The sequence below is a fragment of the Dama dama genome, chromosome 18 (genome assembly GCF_033118175.1).
Source record: "Dama dama isolate Ldn47 chromosome 18, ASM3311817v1, whole genome shotgun sequence".
Classification (NCBI taxonomy): Eukaryota; Metazoa; Chordata; class Mammalia; order Artiodactyla; family Cervidae; genus Dama; species Dama dama.
Window position 1 is genome coordinate 31,782,770 of NC_083698.1, and position 27,481 is coordinate 31,810,250.

At 42.5% G+C, this 27,481-nt stretch overlaps 1 protein-coding gene across 1 annotated transcript in view; it reads left to right on the forward strand.

The window, feature by feature from the left end:
- Positions 1–27,481, forward strand: part of ELAPOR2 (endosome-lysosome associated apoptosis and autophagy regulator family member 2) — a 220,722-nt gene that overhangs the window by 155,422 nt on the left and 37,819 nt on the right. Inside the window, exons 7-10 of the mRNA XM_061166329.1 lie at positions 5,773–5,925; positions 6,539–6,627; positions 18,945–19,125; positions 20,548–20,676. Coding sequence (XP_061022312.1) covers positions 5,773–5,925; positions 6,539–6,627; positions 18,945–19,125; positions 20,548–20,676 — 552 coding nt within the window. The remainder of the gene's footprint in view (positions 1–5,772; positions 5,926–6,538; positions 6,628–18,944; positions 19,126–20,547; positions 20,677–27,481) is intronic.

The window sequence follows — 27,481 nt, forward strand, 5'->3', positions numbered from 1 at the left end:
GCCGGAGACTCCTGAACACTCACGGGCAAGTCTGGGTCAGTGTCTTTTGGGGTCACTGCTCCTTTCTCCTGGGTCCTGGTGTGCAAAACGTTTTGTTTGTTCCCTCCAAGAGTCTGTTTTCTCAGACCTGTGTAAGCTCTGGTGGTTCTGTGGTGGCATTAATGGTGACCTTCTCCAAGAGGGCTTATGCCATTCCCAGGTCTGCTGCACCCAGAGCCCCAGCTCCTGTGGCAGTCCACTGCTGACCCATACCACCCGTACCTCTGCAGGAGACACTCAGACACAGTTCTGGCTCAGTCTCTGTGGAGTCTCTGGGTCCTGGTGCACACATGGTTTTGTTTGTGCCCTCCAAGAGTCTGTTTCTCCAGTCCTGTGTAAGTTCTTGCAGCTCTATGATGGGGTTAATGGTGACTTCCTCCAAGAAGGCTTATGCCATACCCAGGTCTGCTGCACCCAGAACCTCTGCCCCTGCAGCAGGCGACTGCTGACCCATACCTTCACAGGAGACACTCAAACACTCAAAGGTAGATCTCAAAGACGGGTCTGGCTCAGTCTCTGAGAAGTCTTCTGGTGCACACAAGGTTTTGTTTGAGCCTTCCAAGCATCCCTGGTGGGTATTGGGTTTGGTTCTAAATGTGATTTCATCCCTCCTGCCATCTTGCTGGGGCTTCTCCTTTGCCCTTGGATGTGGGGTATATTTTTTTCATGGAATCAAACATTCTCCTGTCGACAGTTGATCAGCAGTGAGTTGTAATTTTGGAGTTCTCGCAGGAGAAGATGCGCGCACGTCCTTCTACTCTGCCATCTTGCTGCAGAATCTCGTACACTGATTATATACCTCTATCAAATCTGAATCTCTTAACTGTGCACTGTACTTCAGTGTTCAATTCAGTATGCATCCCAGCTCTCTGAAAACAGTAAATACATTTGTGATGTTGAATTAATGGTACGTAAAAGACCTGGGTTGAGCTTACTATTAATATTTCTCTCTCACTTCTGGTAGCAGAAGCAAGGACACACTGATTTGTTGCTGTTGGGCCCTCCCTCCATGTGCTCTCTCCCATTACCACACAGGGTGGCACAGGGCCCTCCCTCCATGCGCTCTCTCCCATTACCACACAGGGTGGCACAGGGCCCTCCCTCCATGCGCTCTCTCCCATTACCACACAGGGTGGCACAGGGCCCTCCCTCCATGCGCTCTCTCCCATTACCACACAGGGTGGCACAGGGCCCTCCCTCCATGCGCTCTCTCCCATTACCACACAGGGTGGCACAGGGCCCTCCCTCCATGCGCTCTCTCCCATTACCACACAGGATGACACAGGGCCCTCCCTCCATGTGCTCTCTCCCATTACCACACAGGGTGGCACAGGGCCCTCCCTCCATGCGCTCTCTCCCATTACCACACAGGGTGGCACAGGGCCCTCCCTCCATGCGCTCTCTCCCATTACCACACAGGATGACACAGGGCCCTCCCTCCATGCGCTCTCTCCCATTACCACACAGGGTGGCACAGGGCCCTCCCTCCATGCGCTCTCTCCCATTACCACACAGGATGACACAGGGCCCTCCCTCCATGTGCTCTCTCCCATTACCACACAGGGTGACACAGGGCCCTCCCTCCATGCGCTCTCTCCCATTACCACACAGGGTGGCACAGGGCCCTCCCTCCATGCGCTCTCTCCCATTACCACACAGGATGACACAGGGCCCTCCCTCCATGTGCTCTCTCCCATTACCACACAGGGTGACACAGGGCCCTCCCTCCATGCGCTCTCTCCCATTACCACACAGGGTGGCACAGGGCCCTCCCTCCATGCGCTCTCTCCCATTACCACACAGGGTGACACAGGGCCCTCCCTCCATGCGCTCTCTCCCATTACCACACAGGATGACACAGGGCCCTCCCTCCATGTGCTCTCTCCCATTACCACACAGGGTGACACAGGGCCCTCCCTCCATGCGCTCTCTCCCATTACCACACAGGGTGACACAGGGCCCTCCCTCCATGTTCTCTCTCCCATTACCACACAGGGTGACACAGGGCCCTCCCTCCATGTTCTCTCTCCCATTACCACACAGGGTGACACAGGGCCCTCCCTCCATGCGCTCTCTCCCATTACCACACAGGGTGACACAGGGCCCTCCCTCCATGCGCTCTCTCCCATTACCACACAGGATGACACAGGGCCCTCCCTCCATGTGCTCTCTCCCATTACCACACAGGATGACACAGGGCCCTCCCTCCATGTGCTCTCTCCCATTACCACACAGGGTGACACAGGGCCCTCCCTCCATGCGCTCTCTCCCATTACCACACAGGGTGACACAGGGCCCTCCCTCCATGCGCTCTCTCCCATTACCACACAGGGTGGCACAGGGCCCTCCCTCCATGCGCTCTCTCCCATTACCACACAGGATGACACAGGGCCCTCCCTCCATGCGCTCTCTCCCATTACCACACAGGATGACACAGGGCCCTCCCTCCATGCGCTCTCTCCCATTACCACACAGGGTGACACAGGGCCCTCCCTCCATGCGCTCTCTCCCATTACCACACAGGGTGACACAGGGCCCTCCCTCCATGCGCTCTCTCCCATTACCACACAGGGTGACACAGGGCCCTCCCTCCATGCGCTCTCTCCCATTACCACACAGGATGACACAGGGCCCTCCCTCCATGTTCTCTCTCCCATTACCACACAGGGTGACACAGGGCCCTCCCTCCATGCGCTCTCTCCCATTACCACACAGGGTGACACAGGGCCCTCCCTCCATGCGCTCTCTCCCATTACCACACAGGGTGACACAGGGCCCTCCCTCCATGTTCTCTCTCCCATTACCACACAGGGTGACACAGGGCCCTCCCTCCATGTTCTCTCTCCCATTACCACACAGGATGACACAGGGCCCTCCCTCCATGTTCTCTCTCCCATTACCACACAGGGTGACACAGGGCCCTCCCTCCATGCGCTCTCTCCCATTACCACACAGGGTGACACAGGGCCCTCCCTCCATGCGCTCTCTCCCATTACCACACAGGGTGACACAGGGCCCTCCCTCCATGTTCTCTCTCCCATTACCACACAGGGTGACACAGGGCCCTCCCTCCATGTTCTCTCTCCCATTACCACACAGGATGACACAGGGCCCTCCCTCCATGTTCTCTCTCCCATTACCACACAGGGTGACACAGGGCCCTCCCTCCATGCGCTCTCTCCCATTACCACACAGGGTGACACAGGGCCCTCCCTCCATGTTCTCTCTCCCATTACCACACAGGGTGACACAGGGCCCTCCCTCCATGCGCTCTCTCCCATTACCACACAGGGTGACACAGGGCCCTCCCTCCATGCGCTCTCTCCCATTACCACACAGGGTGACACAGGGCCCTCCCTCCATGTTCTCTCTCCCATTACCACACAGGGTGACACAGGGCCCTCCCTCCATGCGCTCTCTCCCATTACCACACAGGGTGACACAGGGCCCTCCCTCCATGCACTCTCTCCCATTACCACACAGGGTGGCACAGGGCCCTCCCTCCATGCGCTCTCTCCCATTACCACACAGGGTGACACAGGGCCCTCCCTCCATGCGCTCTCTCCCATTACCACACAGGGTGACACAGGGCCCTCCCTCCATGTTCTCTCTCCCATTACCACACAGGGTGACACAGGGCCCTCCCTCCATGCGCTCTCCCATTACCACACAGGGTGACACAGGGCCCTCCCTCCATGCGCTCTCTCCCATTACCACACAGGGTGACACAGGGCCCTCCCTCCATGCGCTCTCTCCCATTACCACACAGGGTGGCACAGGGCCCTCCCTCCATGCGCTCTCTCCCATTACCACACAGGGTGACACAGGGCCCTCCCTCCATGCGCTCTCTCCCATTACCACACAGGGTGACACAGGGCCCTCCCTCCATGCTCTCTCCCATTACCACACAGGGTGACACAGGGCCCTCCCTCCATGCGCTCTCTCCCATTACCACACAGGGTGACACAGGGCCCTCCCTCCATGCGCTCTCTCCCATTACCACACAGGGTGGCACAGGGCCCTCCCTCCATGCGCTCTCTCCCATTACCACACAGGGTGACACAGGGCCCTCCCTCCATGTTCTCTCTCCCATTACCACACAGGGTGACACAGGGCCCTCCCTCCATGTTCTCTCTCCCATTACCACACAGGGTGACACAGGGCCCTCCCTCCATGCGCTCTCCCATTACCACACAGGGTGACACAGGGCCCTCCCTCCATGTTCTCTCTCCCATTACCACACAGGGTGACACAGGGCCCTCCCTCCATGTTCTCTCTCCCATTACCACACAGGGTGACACAGGGCCCTCCCTCCATGTTCTCTCTCCCATTACCACACAGCGTGACACAGGGCCCTCCCTCTATGCGCTCTCTCCCATTACCACACAGGGTGACACAGGGCCCTCCCTCCATGCGCTCTCTCCCATTACCACACAGGGTGACACAGGGCCCTCCCTCCATGTTCTCTCTCCCATTACCACACAGGGTGACACAGGGCCCTCCCTCCATGTTCTCTCTCCCATTACCACACAGGGTGACACAGGGCCCTCCCTCCATGTTCTCTCTCCCATTACCACACAGGGTGACACAGGGCCCTCCCTCCATGTTCTCTCTCCCATTACCACACAGGATGACACAGGGCCCTCCCTCTATGCGCTCTCTCCCATTACCACACAGGGTGACACAGGGCCCTCCCTCCATGCGCTCTCTCCCATTACCACACAGGGTGACACAGGGCCCTCCCTCCATGTTCTCTCTCCCATTACCACACAGCGTGACACAGGGCCCTCCCTCCATGCGCTCTCTCCCATTACCACACAGGGTGACACAGGGCCCTCCCTCCATGCGCTCTCTCCCATTACCACACAGGGTGACACAGGGCCCTCCCTCCATGTTCTCTCTCCCATTACCACACAGGGTGACACAGGGCCCTCCCTCCATGTTCTCTCTCCCATTACCACACAGGGTGACACAGGGCCCTCCCTCCATGTTCTCTCTCCCATTACCACACAGGGTGACACAGGGCCCTCCCTCCATGTTCTCTCTCCCATTACCACACAGCGTGACACAGGGCCCTCCCTCCATGCGCTCTCTCCCATTACCACACAGGGTGACACAGGGCCCTCCCTCCATGCGCTCTCTCCCATTACCACACAGGGTGACACAGGGCCCTCCCTCCATGTTCTCTCTCCCATTACCACACAGGGTGACACAGGGCCCTCCCTCCATGCGCTCTCTCCCATTACCACACAGGGTGACACAGGGCCCTCCCTCCATGTTCTCTCTCCCATTACCACACAGGATGACACAGGGCCCTCCCTCTATGCGCTCTCTCCCATTACCACACAGGGTGACACAGGGCCCTCCCTCCATGCGCTCTCTCCCATTACCACACAGGGTGACACAGGGCCCTCCCTCCATGTTCTCTCTCCCATTACCACACAGGGTGACACAGGGCCCTCCCTCCATGTTCTCTCTCCCATTACCACACAGGGTGACACAGGGCCCTCCCTCCATGTTCTCTCTCCCATTACCACACAGCGTGACACAGGGCCCTCCCTCCATGCGCTCTCTCCCATTACCACACAGGGTGACACAGGGCCCTCCCTCCATGTTCTCTCTCCCATTACCACACAGGGTGACACAGGGCCCTCCCTCCATGCGCTCTCTCCCATTACCACACAGGGTGACACAGGACCCTCCCTCCATGCGCTCTCTCCCATTACCACACAGGGGTGGCCTACACATCAGAATGCTTTCCATGCAAGCCCGGCACCTTCAGTGACAAACCAGGTTCGTTCATCTGCCAAGTGTGTCCGAGAAACACCTATTCTGAGAAGGGAGCCAAAGAATGCATCAGGTGTGACGAGGACTCCCAATTTTCGGGTAAGATGAGTCTCCAGTTTATACTCTTTGATCTTTTCTGCTAAATTTATGTTTGTGGACAGTGTATAGTCATAAGCCAGAAATCACACATACAACGTGATGAAAATAGTGGGCCAGAAACCAAAGTCCTGAAATGAATCCATACTTAGTGGATAAAATAGGACTTCTAATTACCTCTTTCTGCAGAAGTTTTCTTTTTGTCCATAATGTTTTCTGTTCCACAACCCCCAGGTAGCTGTTTTGGATATGTTTATACTTGCCTAAAAAAAATTCATATTGTACTTTTAGATGATTTGTTGGCATGGTGATGTACTTAGAAACTTAATTTGTTCCAGATTTACAACATGCAGTGATAATGGAGGAAATCTAATGTTTTCTTAGAAACTATGATATACTTCTTGTGTACCTTGGAAACATTTGTTGCTCTAGGAAAAATAAAAATCCAGGCCTTCATTTGTTCTAGGCCTAACTAGTTCTACCTAAATTCTTCTGGCAAGATTATTTTTACTTTTCACTTGTCTGCTTTTTGTTTGTTTGCTTGTTTTTATGTTTGCCTTTTTCTTGGCGTCACAACATGAATGACTCATTTCTGAAATGCACTCTTGTGTTGCAGAAGAAGGATCCAGCGAGTGTACGGAGCGCCCTCCCTGTACCTCAAAAGACTATTTCCAGATCCACACTCCATGTGATGAGGAAGGAAAGGTACAGGCTATGTTCAGTCAGCTACATCCCTCATTTATCCACCCCTTTTCCCATTTTGAGCAGACTGCAGTTTGTTCCTTAGACAGATATAAATGAGCAGATATATAGCACGTGTGTTTAAGTAGCACAGAGGAAACAAGAATTTAGGCTCCTAAGCCCACCTTTCTGGCTTTGACTTTCATATCTACTGCTTATTAGGTCTTCCCTGTAGGTAGCTCAAATGGTAAAGAATCTGCCTGCAATGCAGGAGACCAGGGCTTAACCCCTAGGTTGGGAAGTTCCTCTAGAGAAGCAATCCACTCCAGTATTCTTGCCTGAGAGAGAATTCCATGGACAGAGAAGCCTGGCAGGGTCACACGGGGGTCCATGGGGTTGCAAAGAGTCAGACATGACTGAGCCACTAACACACACTGCTTATTAGTGCTATGTTGTGTGCTCTAAATTATGTGCTCTAAGTCTCAGTTTTTTTCATCTGTACAATGGGAATAATATCAGTACTTATTTCATAGGACTGCTGTGAAAATACATGAGATACTCAATTTAAGGTTCCCTAACACAGTGCCTGGTGCATAGTGAGTGCTCAGGTACTGCTATTTTAAACAGTTAAATTTTTTCAGAAATATTAGTATCAGAAGAGCACAGCCTTAAAATGTGTTCTGAGACTCACAGAATGAAGATACGGTTTAACTTCTCTTTAATTATTTGGTTACTCAGTAGGTTCAGTCAATAAAAGCCATGTAGCCATAGGCTGATGGCAGATTGCTGTGTAATTGCATTTAGAAAATACAAAGTAATTATCATATAAATGGCACTTAGCCAGAGGAAGGGTACAAACCCGAACTCTGCAGTTGACCTGCCATTGTCTTAATTAAAAAGTTAGCCTTACCAGTCTATGCTGGTAGGAGAAACTGAGATTAAGCCCATTTCAGCATTCTTTGTGTGTGTTTGCATCTTTGAAATAATGACATTTATTTTTGTCCTTAGGTTCTAATCTACAATTTTTATATTTATATAATTGTTCATCTTACCCTTAGTCCTTAAGCTTTTAAAATTTACTGTCCAATACTTAAGACCATGTATATTCTTATATTTATAGTATAGCAAGTACTTAGAATAGGTCAAAGGAAGGACAGTTTAAATTATGGACATTTTCATTTAGAAGTACATCTCTTAATTTCAATCAGAAGAGTAACTTTGAAAGTGTTTTTTTTTTTTTTAATTTGTGGCTTTTTTATTTTTTTTATTTTTTTTTTATTAGTTGGAGGCCAATCACTTCACAACATTTCAGTGGGTTTTGTCATACATTGATATGAATCAGCCATGGATTTACACGTATTCCCCATCCCGATCCCCGCTCCCACCTCCCTCTAGTATGAAGTATGATGTTGAATGTCCTTTAATGGCCAAGTAAGAGCTATTTCTATTTAGAAAAATATATACAGAGAGCCACTGCATGCTAAGTCACTTCAGTTGTGTCTGACTCTTTGTGATCCTATGGACTGTAGCCCACCAGGCTTCTCTGTCCATGGGGATTCTGTAGGCAAGAATACTGGAGTGGGTTTCTGTGCCTTCCTCCATTAAGGTGGGTTGAAAGTAATTTGGAATAATGTTTCTTTAGCTAAACATTTTTTGGCTGAACTTTCCTTTATGATGAGTAAGGCAAATTAAATTTAGTTTATTTTATGTTCAGTTCAGTTCAATTCAGTCACTCTGTTGTGTCCGACTCCTTGCTACCCCATGATCTGCAGCAGGCCAGGTTTTCCTGTCCATCACCAGCTCCCAAAGCTTACTCAAACTCATGTCCACTGAGTCAGTGATGCCATCCAACCATCTCATCCTCTGTTGTCCACTTCTCCTCCCGCCTTCAATCTTTCCCAGCATCAGGGTCTTTTCCAATGAGTCTTCACATCAGTTGGCCAGAGTACTGGAGTTTCAGCTTTAGCATCGTTCCAATGAATATTCCTGATTTCCTTTAGGATTGACTGTTTTGATCTCTTTGTTGTCCAAGGGATTCTCAAGAGTCTTCTTCAATGCTACAATTCAAAAGCATCAATTCTTTAGGACTCAGCTTTCTTTATAGTCTAGTTCTCACATCCATACATGATTACTGGAAAAGTCATTGCTTTGACTAGATGGACCTTTGTCGACAAAGTAATGTCTCTGCTTTTTAATATGCTGTCTAGGTTGGTCATAGCTTTTCTTCCAATGTGCAAGTGTCTTTTAATTTCATGGTTGCAGTCACCAATGGCAGTGATTGTGGAGCCCAAGAATAGAAAGTCTGTTGTTTGTTTCCCCATCTATTTGCCCTGAAGTGATAGGACCAGATGCCATGATCTTTGTTTTCTGAATGTTGAGTCTTAAGCCAACTTTTTCACTCTTCTCTTTCACTTTCATCAAGAGGCTCTTTAGTTCTTCTTCACTTTCTGCCATAAGGGTGGTGTCATCTGCATATCTGAAGTTATTGATATTTCTCCTGGCGGTCTTGATTCCAGCTTGTGCTTCCTCCAGCCCAGCATTTCTCATAATGTACCCTGCATATAAGTTAAATGAGCAGGGTGACAATATACAGCCCTGACATACTCCTTTCCTGATTTGGAACCAGTCTGTTGTTCCATGTTTGTTTCTAACTGTTGCTTCTTGACCTGCATACAGATTCCTCAGGAGGCAGGTTAGGTGGTCTGCTATTCCCATCTCTTGAAGAATTTTCCACAGTTTGTTGTGATCCACACAGTCAGAGGCTTTGGTGTAGTCAATAAAGCAGAAGTAGATGTTTTTCTGGAAGTCTCTTGCTTTTTTGATGATCCAGCAGTTGTTGGCAATTTGATCTCTGGCTCCTCTGTCTTTTCTAAATCCAGCTTGAACATCTGGAAGTTGCTGGTTTATGTACGGTTGAAGCCTGGCTTGGAGAATTTTGAGCACGTGTGAGATGAGTGCAGTTGTGTGGTAGTTTGAACATTCTTTGCTTTTGAATGAAAACTGATCTTTTCCAGTCCTGTGGCCACTGCTGAGTTTTCCAAATTTGCTGGCATATTGAGTGCAGCACTTTCACAGCATCATCTTTTGGGATTTCAAATAGCTTAGCTGGAATTTCATGACCTCCACTAGCTTTGTTTATAGTGATGCTTCCTAAGGCCCACTTGACTTCACATTCCGGGAAGTATGGCTCTAGGTGAGTGATCACACCATCATGGTTATCTGGGTCATGAAGATCTTTTTTGTATAGTTCTTCTATGTATTCTTGCCACCTCTTAATATCTTCAGCCTCTGTTAGGTCCATATCATTTCTGTCCTTAATTGTGCCCATCTTTGCATGAAATTTTCCCTTAGTGTCTCTAATTTTCTTGAAGAGGTCTCTACTCTTTCCCATTTTATTGTTTTCCTCTATTTCTTTAAAATGATCACTGAGGAAGGCTTTCTTATCTGTCTGTGCTATTCTTTGGAACTGTAGTGTTTAATTAAACTGTAAAGAAGGCTGAGCACTGAAGAATTGATGCTGTTGTACCGTGGTGCTGGAGAAGAATCTTGAGAGTCCCTTGTTCTGCATGGAGATCAAACCAGTCAGTCCTAAAGGAAATCAACCCTGAATATTCACTGGAAGGACTGATGGTGAAGCTGAATCTCCAATACTTTGGCCACCTAATGTGAAGAGCTGATTCATTAGAAAAGACCCTGATGCTGGAAAAGATTGAAGTCAGGCGGAGAAGGGGATGGCAGATGACGAGATAGTTGGATATCACCACTGACCCAATGGACATGAATTTGAGCAAGCTCTGGGTAATGGTGAAGGACAGGGAGGCCTTGTGTGTTGCTGTCCTTGGGGTCAGAAAGAGTTGGACATCACTGGGAATTGATGCTTTAAACTGTGGTGTTGGAGGAGACTCCTGAGAGTCCCTTGGACTGCAAGAAGATCCAACCAGTTCATCCCAAAGGAGATCAGTCCTGGGTGTTCATCGGAAGGACTGATGTTAAAGCTAAAACTCCAATACTTTGGCCACCTCATGCGAAGAGTTGACTCATTGGAAAAGACTCTGTTGCTGGGAGGAATTGGGGGCAGGAGGAGAAGGGGACGACAGAGGATTAGATGGTTGGATGGCATCACCAACTCAATGGGCATGGGTTTGGGTGGATTCCAGGAGTTGGTGATGGACAGGGAGGCCTGGCAAGCTGCGTTCATGGGGTCACAAAGAGTCCGACACGACTGAGTGACTGAACTGAACTGAGCACTAAACAATAATAAAAACATTACTGAAGTGTTAATGAATAAGATCTAATATACAAATGGATCTTGTTTTGTTATAATAAAAATATTCAAAAATAATGTTTTTATTATGTCAATGAGTAATCATGTCAGTAAAAAGAATGATAAAGTCTAGTTGGCCTGTGCTTAAAGAAGGCATGCTGCGGTTCATGGGGTCGCAAAGAGTCAGACACTACTGAGCGACTGAATTAAACTGAACTGAACTAAAGAAGTAGAGCCACATATTAAATATAGAATATACAGGGTGCACATACATGCCTACACACACATATGGGCACATGTGTACACCCACAGGCATATTTGTGTACACAGATACACAAAAATTGTGCTCCTTTTGTGTTCTTGATATATAGCAAAACAGTGTACCAGCACTCCATAAACTCAGTGATTCAGTGATTCTTTTCTAAAAATTTTTATTGGAGTATAGTTGATTTACAATCTTGTATTAGTTTCTGCTGTATAGTAAAGTGAATCAGTTATACATATACACATATCCACTCTTTATTCTTTTCCCAGATAGGTCATTATGGATTACTGAGTAGAATTCCCTATGCTATACTATAGGTCCTTATTAGTTATCTCTTTTATATCACTGATTCTTTAAAAACTGATTTAAGTCTTACTTTAAGAGAGAGATTTCTAGCTTCAGAAGTGAACAAAAAGCAATGGGAACTTAATTAGATAACAGATACAGTGAAGACATGTCTATTATACACATTCATTCAAATATTTTCTAATTTTATTTCAACATTTTCGTTTGTTCTGGTTTCATCTTTTTAAGAGTTATTTATTCTTGCTTGGAGTAGCCTGGCGATTTGCTGGTGGCTTAATGATGTTTCCCAGGGCATTCATCGACTGCGTTTTGACTCTTATTGTCCTGTCATGCTCTTTTCATCTTATTATCCCCTTGCTTGGAGAGCATCATCAAGGGAAGTGGCTCTTGAGGTATACAGATTTTGAACATTGTAATTCATATGACACAGGAATGTTCAAGTTTTTGAAACTTAGCTGTTTGCTTGCTTCCTGCCTATCAGTTCAGTTCAGTTGCTCAGTCGTGTCAGACTCTTTGTGACCCCATGAATCGCAGCACTCCAGGCCTCCTTGTCCATCACCAGCTCCTGGAGTCTACCCAAACCCATGTCCATTGAGTCGGTGATGCCATCCAACCATCTCATCCTCTGTCGTCCCCTTCTCCTCCTGCCCCCAATCCCTCCCAGCAACAGGGTCTTTTCCAATGAGTCAACTCTTCGCATGAGGTGGCCAAAGTACTGGAGTTTCAGCTTCAGCATCAGTCCTTCCAATGAACACCCAGGACTGATCTCCTTCAGGATGGACTGGTTGGATCTCCTTGCAGTCCAAGGGACTCTCAAGAGTCTTCTCCAACACCACAGTTCAAAAGCATCAATTTTTCAGCGCTCAGCTTTCTTCACAGTCCAACTCTCACATCCATACATGACTACTGGAAAAACCATAGCCTTGACTAGGTGGACCTTTGTTGACAAAGTAATGTCTCTGCTTTTTAATATGCTGCCTGCCTATAGGATACACTTTTAAGGAAAATTTTAATTGGTAACTGTAACCATTCCAATTCTGATTAATAGACTCTCATTCACATCATGAAAAATGTGGAGTGTCTACTCATTCACCTATTCATTTGATGAATCATTACTGAGCACTGGTTATATGCAGAGTGCTGAGTGATGAGGGCAGAGCCAAGTAAGGGCAGATAGAAGAAGATACACGTCTCCATAGACTGCAGGGCAGTTGTTGTTCAGCTTTGGTGAGCATCAGACTCCCTTGGAGGTTCCTGTCCCAGATTTTCTGTTTCAGTAGATCCAGGGCATGGCCTAAGAATGTACATTTCTAAGAAGTTCCCAGGTAATTCTGACTCTACTGGTCCAAGATCTCAGCAATTTGGGAACATCTGGTCTAGACTTTAGAAAAAGAGATAGTCTGTTATAGAAAATGAGTCATTATTTCTGATTGTTATTAGTGCTATAGCAGAGAAGTCTGAGCTTTAGAGTGCTCTGACCAAATCAGGGAAGGCTTCAGAGCTATGTAAAACCTGGGTGAAATGTTTATAAAAAAAATTTGTAAGATCAAATGTTTTACATATAGTTCTTAAACTAGCCATATAGCCACTAATCGTATCATTTGGTCCACAGCCCTCTGTCTTATCCACAGGGAGATAATGAGAAGCTCTATCAAATATTTTGTTAATATTAAAAGATGCCCTCTCTTGAGGAATACTTGTCTGTTATCACTGGCCAACATTCTTTTGGGCTCAAATCTCAAGCACTGAATCTTTGCATGTGTTTGTATATAGATATATAGGTGTACCTCATGCAACGTTTGTAAAATGTGGGTTCTAAGCAAGCTTTAAAGAACAAAACACAATGAAAACTTCAAGTTCACTCACTACTGTGAAAGCATGCCTACTCTAGCACTTGCTTATGTCATGAGTTGTATCCAGTGCAACTCCCTACTCTCACCCCCACATTCTGGTCACACTGGGGCTCCATACCATGTCAGTTTGGCTTCTGTAGTTGGAGATAATTATGAAATTAATGTATTGAATTTTAAAAATACTTTTCAGAATTTGGGTGGGAACAGGCAGGGCAGGGGTCCCTTGACTCATGTGACTGGGGAAGTTATCACAGAGCAAACAGTGTTACCAAGCCTTTCTTTCGCTCTTCTCACTGATATTCTTGGCTTAGTTTGATTTCCTTCTCAGATAGCTTCTTTCTGTGGTGCCAGGTACACTCTGATATCTCCACTCAGCCACTATCATCCTTACAGCATTTGCTCAAAGGAGGGCTGAACAAAGTTTCTGAAAATACTGGCCCTGCTTGAATCTCGAGCCCATCTCAGACCAGCCATTCTGTCCAGTAGTGTGAGCTACTCTGGTTGTACCACTTAGTTCACCTGCTAATCTCTATGGCTGGGAAGGCTAGACCGTGTGGCTCCCAGTTCCTGTCATCATCACATAAGTTAGTTCCAAAAGAGAAAGAGATACTGTCTGTTAGCACAATAAAATGAGAGTGATTCTGCATAGACTCCAGAACACATCACTCTTAAATAACGTAGATCTGGCAAGATTGTCTTGAAATCCTGGGAATTCCCACAGAATTTTGCACATACCTCTTTTGATACTTACGTGATGATCAGCATTTGCAATGCTTTGATATGTTGTTGTTTTTCAGTTGCTAAGTCATGTCCAACTCTTTGCAACCCCATGGACCGCAGCACTGCAGGCTTCCCTGTCCTCCACTATCTCTCGGATTTTGTTCAAGTTAATGTCCATTGTGTTGGTGAGGCAATCCAACCATCTCATTCTCTGCCGCCTTCTTCTCCTTTTGCCTTCAGTCTTTCTCGGCATCAGGGTCTTTTCCAGTGAATCGGCTGTTCACATCAGGTGGCCAAATTATTGGAGTTTCAGTATCAGTCCTTCCAAAATATTCAGGGTTGATTTTCTTTAGGATTGACCGGTGTGATCTCCTTGCAGTCCATGGCACTCTCTGGAGTCTTCTTTGATACGAGATCACTTTATTGCAAATACTTGTAAAGACGACTCTTTCCTTCACTGAACTCTCTTCTTCCCATAGACAGAAACATGTCCTTAATTATTAAAAAATAAAAATAAAAATTTTAGCTCTAGTAGAGTACCCAGAATGCAGAAGGTAGTGAATTATCTTTTGAATGAATTAATGAATGAGAGAATTAGTAAGTGAATATATGATTAACATAGTTAGAGTGTTGTATTCTGTCTTCTGTAGAGGCTTGAGGAAATTTTGACAAAATGGGAAGACCCCAGAGATAAGAAGTAGATGTTAATTACTTCATATGAAATATTATTGAAGTTACTAGAAATATTGTTTCATATTGGAGGAAAGACCCCATTGGATGGTGGACTGGTGATCATCTGTCTGATGTTTCCTACTAGTCCAAAAGAGATTTGACCTCTTTCCTTTGAGTAACCATGACATTTCATGTTTCTCTTGGAAATGATGATGATGACGATGATAACAGTAATAGTAGTGATAGTGTTAATAGCAGAAGCAGGTGTCATTTACATGTTTATCTGCATGCTTGCTCTGTGTGTATATTCAATCATTGCTTCCAGTTCTTTTTTTTCAACAGCTGTGTAACTAGACATTAGTATACCCAGTTTGAAAATGAGAAAACTGAGGCTTAATGAGATTAAATAATTTTTCTAAGGTCATAGCTATTTATGGCTATGTCTTAAGACTAGAATTCTAATCAACTCTGTTGTTTTCCAAATCTGATGCTTTTGTATCCTCTTCATATATTTTCTTTTTATATTATAGCAGTTTGTAAATCTTTCTCTTACAAACAGAAGTTTGCAAACCTCTTTCAGAACAGTTTGTCTTACTAATATAATTTCCTACAATTCTTTCTTCTACATGTTGTAGATACTTAGTAAGAATTTCCTGAATAGTAAGTTTAAACATTTGAAAGAAAGTCTTAGAATAAAAAACAAATAGACCTTTCTGTGTTATCCCATAAGGCAAAATTTGTGTTTATTAGGCAAATTTAAAGAACATAAATTCCAGTTGTATGTAATGATGTTCTAACAACCAGAACTTCCCAGTTCTGGAACAGCATGTTTTGCCAAATTGGAAACTTTTTGTCAAGGCTAGAGAGTGCCTGGTAGGGAAGGGCATATTAGAAGTGAAATTTTTAGAAGACATCCAACCATGAGACTTCTTCATCTCTGAGTCTAGGAAATTGTTGCATCATAAAGGGTTTGCTAGTGTTTTTGTGTCACATTGTCTAGTACTTTCTTTGCTCTTTAACTAAATTCAATATTACAAATCGTTTTAATAATCAAGGTCTGTAACACAGTCCTTCTGAGTTTTATAGCAGAAGTAAGATGCAGAGAACATAAAAAATAGGGTTTACAGGGATATGGGTTTAGACGTGCCTTTCTTCCTATGCGATTTAAGCAAGTGGAATGATGTACTTGGAGCCTTTGTTTCTTAATTAGGATGGTGGAAAAACAACGTGGCGTTTTTCAGTGACTAGGGATTTCTGAATTTAAAATAAAAATTTCACAAGTTTTCTTTAACATCTTTACTTAAAAGAAAGCTTTACTGAGATGTAATTCTCATACCATAAGGTCATCCATGTATAGCGTCGATTCAGTTTATTATTATTATATTTAATTTTAGAACATTTCCTTACCTAAAGTCCCAGCTAAAACCTTCAGGACAATGTTAGATCCCCATGGTGTCTTCCACATAATGGAAGAATAGGACCCAGGCTTTAAAGCATTTAGAGAAGAGACAGGAAATGACAAGGAAAAACAGCAGCAGAGGCTTCATAAAAAAGGAATCCTGGTGAATGTGGATGCATAGCAGTGTGGACTGAGGACCAACTTAGAGCATTTGTGGATGTTGAGCTTGACCTTGAAGGAGGGGTCCTTCACACGTTGGCAGAATGGGGTGGTACTTATAAGAGAAATGGTGATAAGTGCCCAGTGGTTTGCAACTGGAGAGGATCAAGGTTTGGGAGAGGCAGAGAGGTGAGCGATAGTCTGTCTGCCTGAAAACTTTTGAGTTAGAACATTGTGACGCACACGGCTGTTATGCTGGAGTGGCAATCAGTAAATCCTTTTAAATCACATGTAATTTAGCTTAGATGAGCTCCATCAGTCTGCAAAGGGTTTGGTGGGTTTGTGCAGAGACTTCCAAAGGGAGAAAGCTGTCAACCATGGACAAACCCAGTCTCAAATTTGAATGTTATTTTTATGTGAAAACCAGCTTCCAATGGATACTTCCAATGCGTCTCTTTAAAACATATTTTACTCATGCTTAATATAAGTATACATAGGTCTTACAGCTTTTCTGTAGCCTTAATGGCAATCTGCTAAGTTTTGCTCTATTAGGGTTTTGGTTTCATAAAGCATTTCATAATTTTATCTCAACTTGCCTAAGAATGAGTTGATTGTTGGTGTTTCACCTGCACTGTGAGCCATCTGGTACTAAATATCATTAATATTAATCATTATCTTTCCCCAGTCAGCCAGACTTGAAAGCATCTGTCCGCATTAGAAAGAGAGGCACAGAATCAATCTGCATATGAAGCAGGAGGTTTTGCAAACAAAACTTTTACTACAGAGCATTTCAATTTGACTTCCAAGTGTTTAAAGGTGGTGCACATTTTCTAAATTTTAAAGATATACTGTGCTTGGTTTGAAAATCATGTGGTTAGGGAGTTTGTCTAAAATAAAAAAAAATTTTCTTATTTTTACCCTCACCAAACCAACTCGCCTTGGCTGGTGCTATTATACCATTTACTAGCTGTGTATGACTTTGGGGGCAAGTTTAACAGCTCTTATCTGAAGTTTCCTCACTTATAAATGTGCATAATATAACAGCTCCTGGAATGGTGGGGAAGATTGCACAATGCCTCCAGGATGAGCCTTCAGCGCACAGCCTCAGCACCGCACCCACTCACTGGGAGCCGTCTCTTCCCAACAGTGCGATACCGCACACAGAACTCTTTGCAGTTTTAGTTAATGTCAAAATAAATCAGCAAATCTGTGAATTGATCATTATCAGAAAGTTGTTTTCTATATTTATTAAGCCAGACTTTTAAAAAGACAATCCCCCAAACATAATGTGTTTATTTGTTTACATTCTCTGAATTTTATATTGTCTTTCTCAGAGGAATTGGGAGCTCCTGTTGGATACAGGATCTAATTAATTTTTTCAGCTATTTAGGAAACTCCCGCAGGAATAGCAATCATTTTTGCAGATGGTGAGAAAGGCAGATGGTTGAAGTGGCTGGTTAAGCTGTATCATGATGAAGGCCATAAATGCAGAGTTGTAAAAAAAAAAAACAACCCAAAAAACAGTTATTTATAATTCTGTTGAGACATCTACTTTTTAAACTATGTTCTTAAGCAGCCTTCATCAGATAAGGTAATTTATTAATATTTGAGAATAAAATTGAGTGGCCCCAAGGGCTTACTATATTATGATTTATTATTAACTGGAAATAACTATAAAGAATTGTCTTTAATTTTGATTCTCCTGCTTCAATATTAAAATTATCATTGCTTTCAAGGAGAAATGGTACTTTCAGCTGAACATATGAAATAAATTTTAGTCTATTTTTAAAAAGTGTGTTAAGTTATGAAAGAACCTGAGTGATTTTTCTCTTTGCATGTAGACTACCTTTTCTATTTTTCACTGAGCATATACATTTTGTTTTGAAATGGCTAACTCAGTGTTTCTTTCTAGTTCAAAAAGGTAAGAATTTTATAATCACAATTTTCTGGGTTTGGCTGAATTGTAGCTACTTAGTAATATTTTGTTTTGTTTTTGGGTACACGCATGTGTGAGAAGAAGAGTTTAAAAGACTACCCTCCATGAAGGTAGAGGAGATCTTAATCCTGTCATTTAGAACACAGGTGACAGGGCCTAGAAGCCTCAGGAGGAGATAGTTTAGATACGGCTCTTGTAGTCTAACCTCAGGTTATTTGGAAAGACTCAGAGAACAGCTACCAGTGTATGAAATAATGGGATTGAAATGTGAAGCTAGAGATATGCAACTAAAAAAGTAACTTTTTTTTTATCATCACTATGTGCAAAGCAAGATGATGTAGGCTGTAGAAAGGGGAAAGGAAGAGGGTAGTGTGGGGGCGAGTCTCAGCACAAGGAAGATAGTCTGCAGAGAAACTTAGGGCAGTTATGGAATAAAGTGAACAAGTGGCTAGAAGAGTAAGAGTTGCACTCATGTTCTGTATGTTTTAACGAGGAATTGCATAATGATGCCCTGTGTATATGAGGTAAGGTCTTTGCAGCTTAGCGTAAAACCATTTGGAGGTAACTGTCATTTCCCCATGAAAGTGTTTTTTTCTGTCTCATTTTGTTACTAAAGTTTTAGATTCTCTTCAGCTAGCCCTCTGTTCTGTCACTATTTGGACCTTACCTAGGCTGTCAGTTTAGCATTTTTGTTATTGGAAGTTTAAAGCAAATAAAGCATATTACAGGACCTGCAAGTTTTTTTTTTTTTTTCTTTTCTTTTGCAGACACAGATAATGTACAAGTGGATAGAGCCTAAAATCTGCCGAGAGGATCTCACAGATGCTATTAGGTTGCCCCCTTCTGGAGAGAAGAAGGATTGTCCACCTTGCAACCCTGGATTTTATAACAATGGATCATCTTCCTGCCATCCCTGCCCTCCTGGAACATTTTCGGATGGAACAAAGGGTATGGGATATCAATTGGCCCAAGAATTGGACCTTTAGTAAAATAAACTTGTTGGGTCACATTGACATTGTCCTGAATTGCTTTTATGGAAAATTCCTTAAACCACATAATTTTCTTATTTCACAGGCTGAAGAAGAGTTAAGAAATATAAGGGAATTATGAGACTGAAGTGGCTTATTCAGTGTAGCAAAGAATAGTTTTTTAATGGCATTTCGTGTAACACACATCCTCTTAATGGGATTATGCTTTGGATATTTTTAAGAAAATTCATTAATTTAAGTGATTAAGAATAAGCGCTCCTTTTCCAGTGTGTATGCACACAAACTTTGTTGTTTTTTTTTTTTTTTTCACAAACTTTGATGTAAGCATAAAATACAAATCCTATTTCAATTGGAGTAATCACATTTTATACCATAATAATAGAAAAAATTGATTATTTTGATCAGATACAAATTAAATAGTCCCTAAGTAGGTTGTTTCAACATGTACATTTGGGAAAAACTTAACAATATTAAAGAAAGATGGTTACAGAATTTGTTTTAATTTTATTAGATAAAGATTACAATGCATTATTGCTATAGATACCTTACTTGAGTATAGCCATGCTGTATGCTTAATATCCAGAGCCTTTGAGAGCATAAAAAGCAGTTGAATTGACTTGTGTTCAAATCTACTTGCTGCAGGCTATCAATAGTATGATGTATCCACTAATTTGAATTCAGTTTTCTCATTTGTAAAATTGCAGAGAATAATGTCTAGCTCATCATCATTGAGAAGTTATATAAAAATGTCTCCTTTAGTACTTCAGCACCAGAAAATGCTTGCTTAATAAACAATTTCTGTCCCCTTCTTTTACTGATGTGGTAATGCAGAGTGTCTTGGCTGCATGGAAACAATGGTTGTAAAAGACCCTTTTATTTCAATGTTGCAGATTTAAATATTAATTTAAATAAGGTTTGTTTATAAATCTGACTCTTTCCACACCCCTCAGCTCCTGTCATCACTTTTCAGTATAGCCTATATTTTGAATTTCAAGTCATCAGTCCATAATTAAATGATATAATGTTCTGATAAGTTTAGTGACTAATAGGAAGGATGTAATATTTCTTTATTTATGAAGTGGAGGAAACTGATTCTAAAATCACATGTAAGAGAAGTTGTCTCAGAGTTACCTTTCTTATGCAAATTAATTCAGTATAAGCAGTTACTCCCAGAAATGAAAGAAATTATCTTAGAAGAGTTTGTGTTCCTTTACTTTTTCATGTTAATCAAGTATAAGTTGTTAATCCTTAAGAGCTTTACTCTCTCTCCTTACTATTTGCCTCCCTGATGATTAAAGTTTAGTAGTGCTGGGAACAGAGGAAGTGGAAATTAACCAGATGGGATGTCGCTGTAATTCTCTGTCCCACTTGTCTCTTGTAGAATGTAGACCATGTCCAGCAGGAACGGAGCCTGCACTTGGGTTTGAATATAAATGGTGGAATGTACTTCCTGGCAACATGAAAACCTCCTGTTTCAATGTTGGGAATTCAAAGTGTGACGGAATGAATGGTGAGTTCAGAGTCAGCCTTCTCAATGTGTTTTGGTGGTAGTGACTCTTGGACTCACTTGTGTAAAAACACACTAAATATTGGTATGAGGAACTTTAATCTTATCACTTGGCTACTTGTCTTCCCAGACCTCACATAAAAATAGTCAATACAGTGCCACAGGCACGTGACTGTCCTCTAAGAATATAAACTATTTTGCATTTTTGGAGTCAGTTTTGAAACAGATATTGAGGATCACCATTTATGGTTGTTATAAATACTAGAATAGATTACTAAGGGAGGCAATGAAATTTATGTTGTTTTCTTGGAAGGGTCATAGTGTATACATACCACTTTATGAAAGTGTTCTGCCTGGATTGGTTTTCTGGCTCAGCACTGAGCTCGGGGAGGGATAAATCATCTCATACTCCTCTTCCTGTGGAATCTATGACCATGTTTACAAATACAGATCAGCCTCACTTACTGAAAACTTGGAAACATGGCTGAACTCTATAGGGTGGTTGCTGAATTTTATTTGTTCTTACATTTTAGGGAGCATAGCACTTAGTTATTCTGCAATATTTGTTGTTCAAATGAATGACAGTATCTGTATGTGTATTTTTAAACTTGACAATAGATATAGATGTTACGGATACTAAAATGTGCTCTTTACTTTTACAAGTTAACTGGTATTTTTTATCAGTTCAGTTTTTCTCAATACTGTATTTAATAATTGGAAAAATGCTATTTAATCACATCTGTTTTACATCAGCACGTATCCAAAATAAACAGATTTGAAATGTGGGGAGTGAGGTGTACACATGAATACTCAGGTTGACAAATCCTATGTTCTTGAATAATTTTGGTTAAACAGATGCATGAAGGAAGCCTTTATATATAAAGAACATTATGGAACCGTACTCTTTATCACCTAATAATCCCACTTCTGGGATTTTTTTTCTAAAGGAGAAGAAGAAATTACATAGTAATCATTACCCGACTATAGGATTTATGTTCTAAAATTATCCTGTGGTTGAGGAAGTTTGAGATATTGCAAAAATAAGAAGGAGAATGTATTGATGAAAGCATTGGTACATTTGTGTGTGTGTGCACTTACTAGTGAAGATTATCTGAAACATTAATTTTTTAAAAAGTTACTCTTAGTCTAAATCTCATGGCAGTATTTGATTTATCCACTTGCTTACTCATTCACTTGTTGTTTAGTTGTTAAATCATGTCCAACTCTTTTGTGACCCCATGGACTGTAGCCCACCAGCCTCTTCTGTCCATGGGATTTCCTAGGCAAGAAAGTGCAGTGGATGCCATTTTCTTCTCTGGGGATCTTCCCAACCCAGGGATCTAACCCATTTCTCCTACATTGGCAGGTGGATTCTTTATCATTGAGCCACCAGGGAAGGCTTCTCATTCACGCAGAGGCTATAATTTAAATTTTTGCTGATTTTCTGAAATGTTCAATTATTAATTTAAGTATACATCTCTGCAATATTAGCATGTGATACTGAAATAGCAAACAGTAGGGTGAAAGATACAAAGATAAAAGGTGATTATAATTTTATGACTGGTGGTTCAGTAACTAGCCTTGAGGAGAGCAGTGCTCAGAATACTGAGGATCAAAGTGAGAGGCCCAAGGTAGCCTGTCTCGTGAGGTCATTACTCCATCATGGAATTAAAGTGGATGTGCTTTGACCAACTTGACTGTGTGCCTTGAAGTACTTTGAGGTTCTTTTGTATGCTCAATTGGAATTTCCCATGGTTGTGGAACAGGTATGTATAAGTACATCTTTACTGGAATTTTGCTTAAGAGGAATTTAGAGTTGTAAACAGATTAGTGTTTATTCACGAAGCTTTCACTGAGCATTATCTCTAATAACAAAACTGGAAACAATCTTTATTCCAGCAATATGATAATGTTTATAAAAGTCATGCTGTACTAATTGGATGAAATGTTATGTAATCATTAAAATGGCAGCCATATGGAAAACAATTTGGCAGTATTTCAAACATTTTGAATGGTCCCGTTCTCTAACTCAGTAATTTCACATCTGGGAATTTGCACCAAGGAAACTGTGTGATGTAAAGAAAGAAATTATGCACAGATATGTTAATTTTAGTATTATTTATGAGAGTCAAAAATATGAGAAAACAAAATTTTCAACATGGGGTATGATTAAATAAAATGATGATATAACCTTATAGCATATTGTTAACTCTTTAACACTAGATGTGACAAAGATTTTTAATGGGAAAGTATTTTTGCTATAATGATTATTAGAAAAATCAGAAGATAATGTCAAGTGAAAAAAAACAGAAAATAGATTATACAATAAAACCTAAGGTGTATTTTAAAGAAAATTATGCACTAGAAAAAGAATGAAAAAAAATACTCTGAAATGTTGTTCATTACTTGGGCTGGGAGGTTTCTGAGAAGTTTGAATTACTTCATTTTTTTCATTTACTTTAACTGTATTTAATAAATATTCCTCATGTATTCACATTGCTTTCAGAATCAGAGTAACAGTACAAAATATTGGTTTTAAAAAATATATTTATTTGACCCAGTGGTTCTGATAGCTTATGGTGAAAGATGTTGGATTTGTGATCTCCAAGAAGATTTAGCTTTGGGACCAGGCTTGATCACTCAAGAGCTTTTGTGTAGCAGAGTTTTATTAAAGTGAATAAAGGGACAGAGAAAGCTTCTGACACTGACATCAGAAGGGGGATAGAGAGGGCCCCCACTCACTAGTCTTACCAAGGCCTTATATACTTTTCTGAGACCTACTCCCACAATTACATTTTAAGATGACAGGATTAGTCAGAAGGTTCTCAAGAAGGAGAAACATGTCCTCAAGCAGGATAAATTGTTGTTATATAATCATTGGTACAGAGTTTAAGGAAAAACATATCTTTGAGCAAGATGAGTTGTTTTGTTGTGCAGTCATCAGCTCTGGGCTTAAAGAAAAAAAAACATTTGTCCTTTCCTTCTCCTTGAGATCTCCAGACCCCTATCTCCTTGAGAGCCCCAGACCCCTTTCTCCTCTCAAGGGCCCTGGACCCCTTCCTCCTTGAGGGCCCCAGACTGCTTATCAACCTACCTAGGAATTGACTCTCTCAGTTCTTTTATTGGGATTCTTTTCTAGAAACATATAGAAAAGCTTTACCAAAAATATATTAATTATAGTGTCACTTAAACTAGCTAAAAAAGCTAAAACAATCCAAATGGTTACACTGGATGTATGGTCAGCAGGAGGTAACTCCTGTAGTGGGAGCAATTTCTTACATGATGAGATTTAGTTATAACTGTCTACAGGATAAACTATCAACTCAGTCATTAGCATGTTGGTGAACCATTTATACATAAAAATGCTTATGTAATAATGTTAGTGTTCAGTTCAGTTCAGTCGCTCAGTTGTGTCCGACTCTTTGCGACCCCATGAATCGCAGCATGCCAGGCCTCCCTGTCCATCACCAACTCCTGGAGTTTACTCAAACTCATGCCCATTGAGTCGGTGATGCCATCCAGCCATCTCATCCTCTGTCGTCCCCTTCTCCTCCTGCCCCCAAATCCCTCCCAGCATCAGGGTCTTTTCCAACGAGTCAACTCTTCGCATGAGGTGGCCAAAGTATTGGAGTTTCAGCTTCAGCATCAGTCCTTCCAATGAACATCTAGGACTTAATTCCTTCAGGATGGACTGCTTGGATCTCCTTGCAGTCCAAGGTACTCTCAAGAGTCTTCTCCAACACCATAGTTCAAAAGCATCAATTTTTCAGCGCTCAGCTTTCTTCACAGTCCAACTCTCACATCCATACATGACCACTGGAAAAACCATAGCCTTGACAAGTTGGACCTTTGGTGGCAAAGTAATGTCTCTGCTTTTTAATATGCTGTCTAGGTTGGTCATAACTTTCCTTCCAAGAAGTAAGCGTCTTTTAATTTCATGGCTGCAGTCACCATCTGCAGTGATTTTGGAGCCCCAAACAATAAAGTCTGACACTATTTCCACTGTCTCTCCATCTATTTCCCATGAGGTGATGGGACCAGATGCCATGATCTTAGTTTTCTGAATGTTAAGCCAACTCTTCACTCTCCTCTTTCACTTTCATCAAGAGGCTTTTTAGTTCCTTTTCACTTTCTGCCGTAAGGGTGGTGTCATCTGCATATCTGAGGTTATTGATATTTGTCCCGGCAATCTTGATTCCAGCTTGTGCTTCCTCCAGCCCAGCGTTTCTCATGATGTACTCTGCATATAAGTTAAATAAGCAGGGTGACAATATACAGCCTTGACATACTCCTTTTCCTATTTGGAACCAGTCTGTTGTTCCATGTCCAGTTCTAACTTGCTTCCTGACCTGCATACAGGTTTCTCAAGAGGCAGTTCAGGTGGTCTGGCATTCCCATCTTTTTCAGAATTTTCCACAGTTTATTGTGATCCACACAGTCGAAGGCTTTGGCATAGTCAATAAAGCAGAAATAGATGTTTTTCTGAAACTCTCTTGCTTTTTCGATGATTCAGCGGATATTGGCAATTTGATCTCTGGTTCCTCTGCCTTTTCTAAAACCAGCTTGAACATCTGGAAGTTCTCAGTTCACATATTGCTGAAGCCTGGCTTGGAGAATTTTGAGCATTACTTTACTAGTGTGTGAGATGAGTGCAATTGTGGAGTAGTTTGAGCTTTCTTTGGGATTGCCTTTCTTAGGGATTGGAATGAAAACTGACCTTTTCCAGTCCTGTGGCCATTGCTGAGTTTTCCAAACTTGCTGGCATATTGAGTGCAGCACTTTCAGAGCATCATCTTTCAGGATTTGAAATAGCTCAACTGGAATTCCATCACCTCCACTAGCTTTGTTTGTAGTGATGCTTTCTAAGGCCCACTTGACTTCACATTCCAGGATGTCTGGCTCTAGGTGAGTAATCACACCATTGTGATTATCTGGGTCATGAAGATCTTTTTTGTACAGTTCTCTGTATTCTTGCCACCTCTTCTTAATATCTTCTGCTTCTGTTAGGTCCATACCATTTCTGTCCTTTATTGAGCCCATTTTTGCGTGAAATGTTCCCTTGGTATCTCTAGTTTTCTTGAAGAGATCTCTAGTCTTTTCCATTCTGTTGTGTATAAAACTATGAAGCAAAATGTCATCAGCAGTAAGATTTCAGTTATGTAAAACCATGTATGCATCAAAAAGATAGTGAAAAGAAACACCTCAGAATGTTAACAGTAGTTTTTTTCTGGGTGGTGAATTTATAAATAATTTTAGTTTTCATCTTTAAAATTTTTATGTAGCTTTCAAAATTTTACAATAAATATAAATGTGATTTCTAAAAACATAAAAATTAACTCAAAATAGAAATTGTGTGTAGAAACATGAACAATGTGGGATTTATTCTGAGGCAAAAAGCAAAATACAAAAGTGCTGCAAGAATGTATCGCAAACTGGGGGGTTTAAGACCACAGAAATTTACACTCTTGCAACTCTGGAGGCTAGAAGTTTGAAACCCTGTAATTGGCTTCCTCTAGAGCAGGGATTCCCTGGTAGCTCAGAAAGTGAAGTGTCTGCCTGTAATGCGGGAGACGTGGGTTTGATCCCTGGGTCAGAAAGATCCCTTGGAGAAGGAAATGGCAACCTACTCCAGTGTTCTTGCCTGGAAAATCCCATGGATTGAGGAGCCTGGTAGGCTACAGTCCATAGCAAAGAGTCAGACATGACTGAGCGACTTCTCTTTGTTTCTTTCTAAGACCACAGAAATTTACACTCTTGCAGCTCTGGAGGCTGGAAGTTTGAAATGCCAGAATTGTCAGGGCCATGTTCCTCCCGAAGGCTCTCTGGGAAGACTTCCTCGCCTCTTCTAACTTCTAGTGGCTCCAGGCATTCCCTGACTTGTGGCAGCATAACTCCAGTCTTTGTCTTCATCTTCATGTGACTGTCTTCTCCTTGGGTCTCTGTGTCTCTGTGTGTTTACATGGTGTTCTTCCTGAGTGTCTGTGTCTAAATTTCTCTCTTCTCATAAGGACACCAGTCATATTAGAGTAAGCCTCCCCCTAATGACCTCATCTTAACTTGATTATATCTACCAAGGCCCTGTTTCCAAATCAGGTCTGTTCATGAGTACAGGGGGTTAGAACTTCAATATATGTTTTTAGGCAGGCGATATAATAAAACATGTAGTAACAGCCAATGTTCAAACATGAGATATATTTGTTTCCTCTTGCAAAGATTTGCCATTAATTGGTAAGTGTTGCCATTAATTAGTAAGTGTTGCCATTAATTAATAACCTTGTTTGATGGTATTTGAGGGGCTGCATCTCCTTTCATTTTATTGTGGCCATTTCAGCCCGTGGCATGCTGATTCTTTCTTTGCAGAGGGCAGACTCACATCACATTCTATGAGCACATATTACCTCATACTTTTGACTGTTCTTAGCTGTGTCTCTTATATTCTACTGATTTCATAGTGAGGGTGGACCCAGTCTTGGCTTCCTTTCCCTAATGAGTATCATGGTTAATGAGACTCAATGCCAGTTCGGTGAATGAATAAGTAAGTGAATATGAATAGGTGTTAAATTAGGGAACAATAATACAACAAACTCTAAGAAAGAACTCCAGACCCCTCATCTTCATTAAGTAATTTGAAGTTTCCATTTCCCATTGGTTAACTGAAGACAAGGATTTTTTTCTTAGTTTATTAAACTGGATTAAAAACCATCTGTTCTAGTTTAAAAATAATCATGCTTTGTTGAGAAGACTGTTGTTAGTTTTACCATTAAGTAACTTTGATGCAAAAATATGCATTACTTGGTTCTTCCTGGAG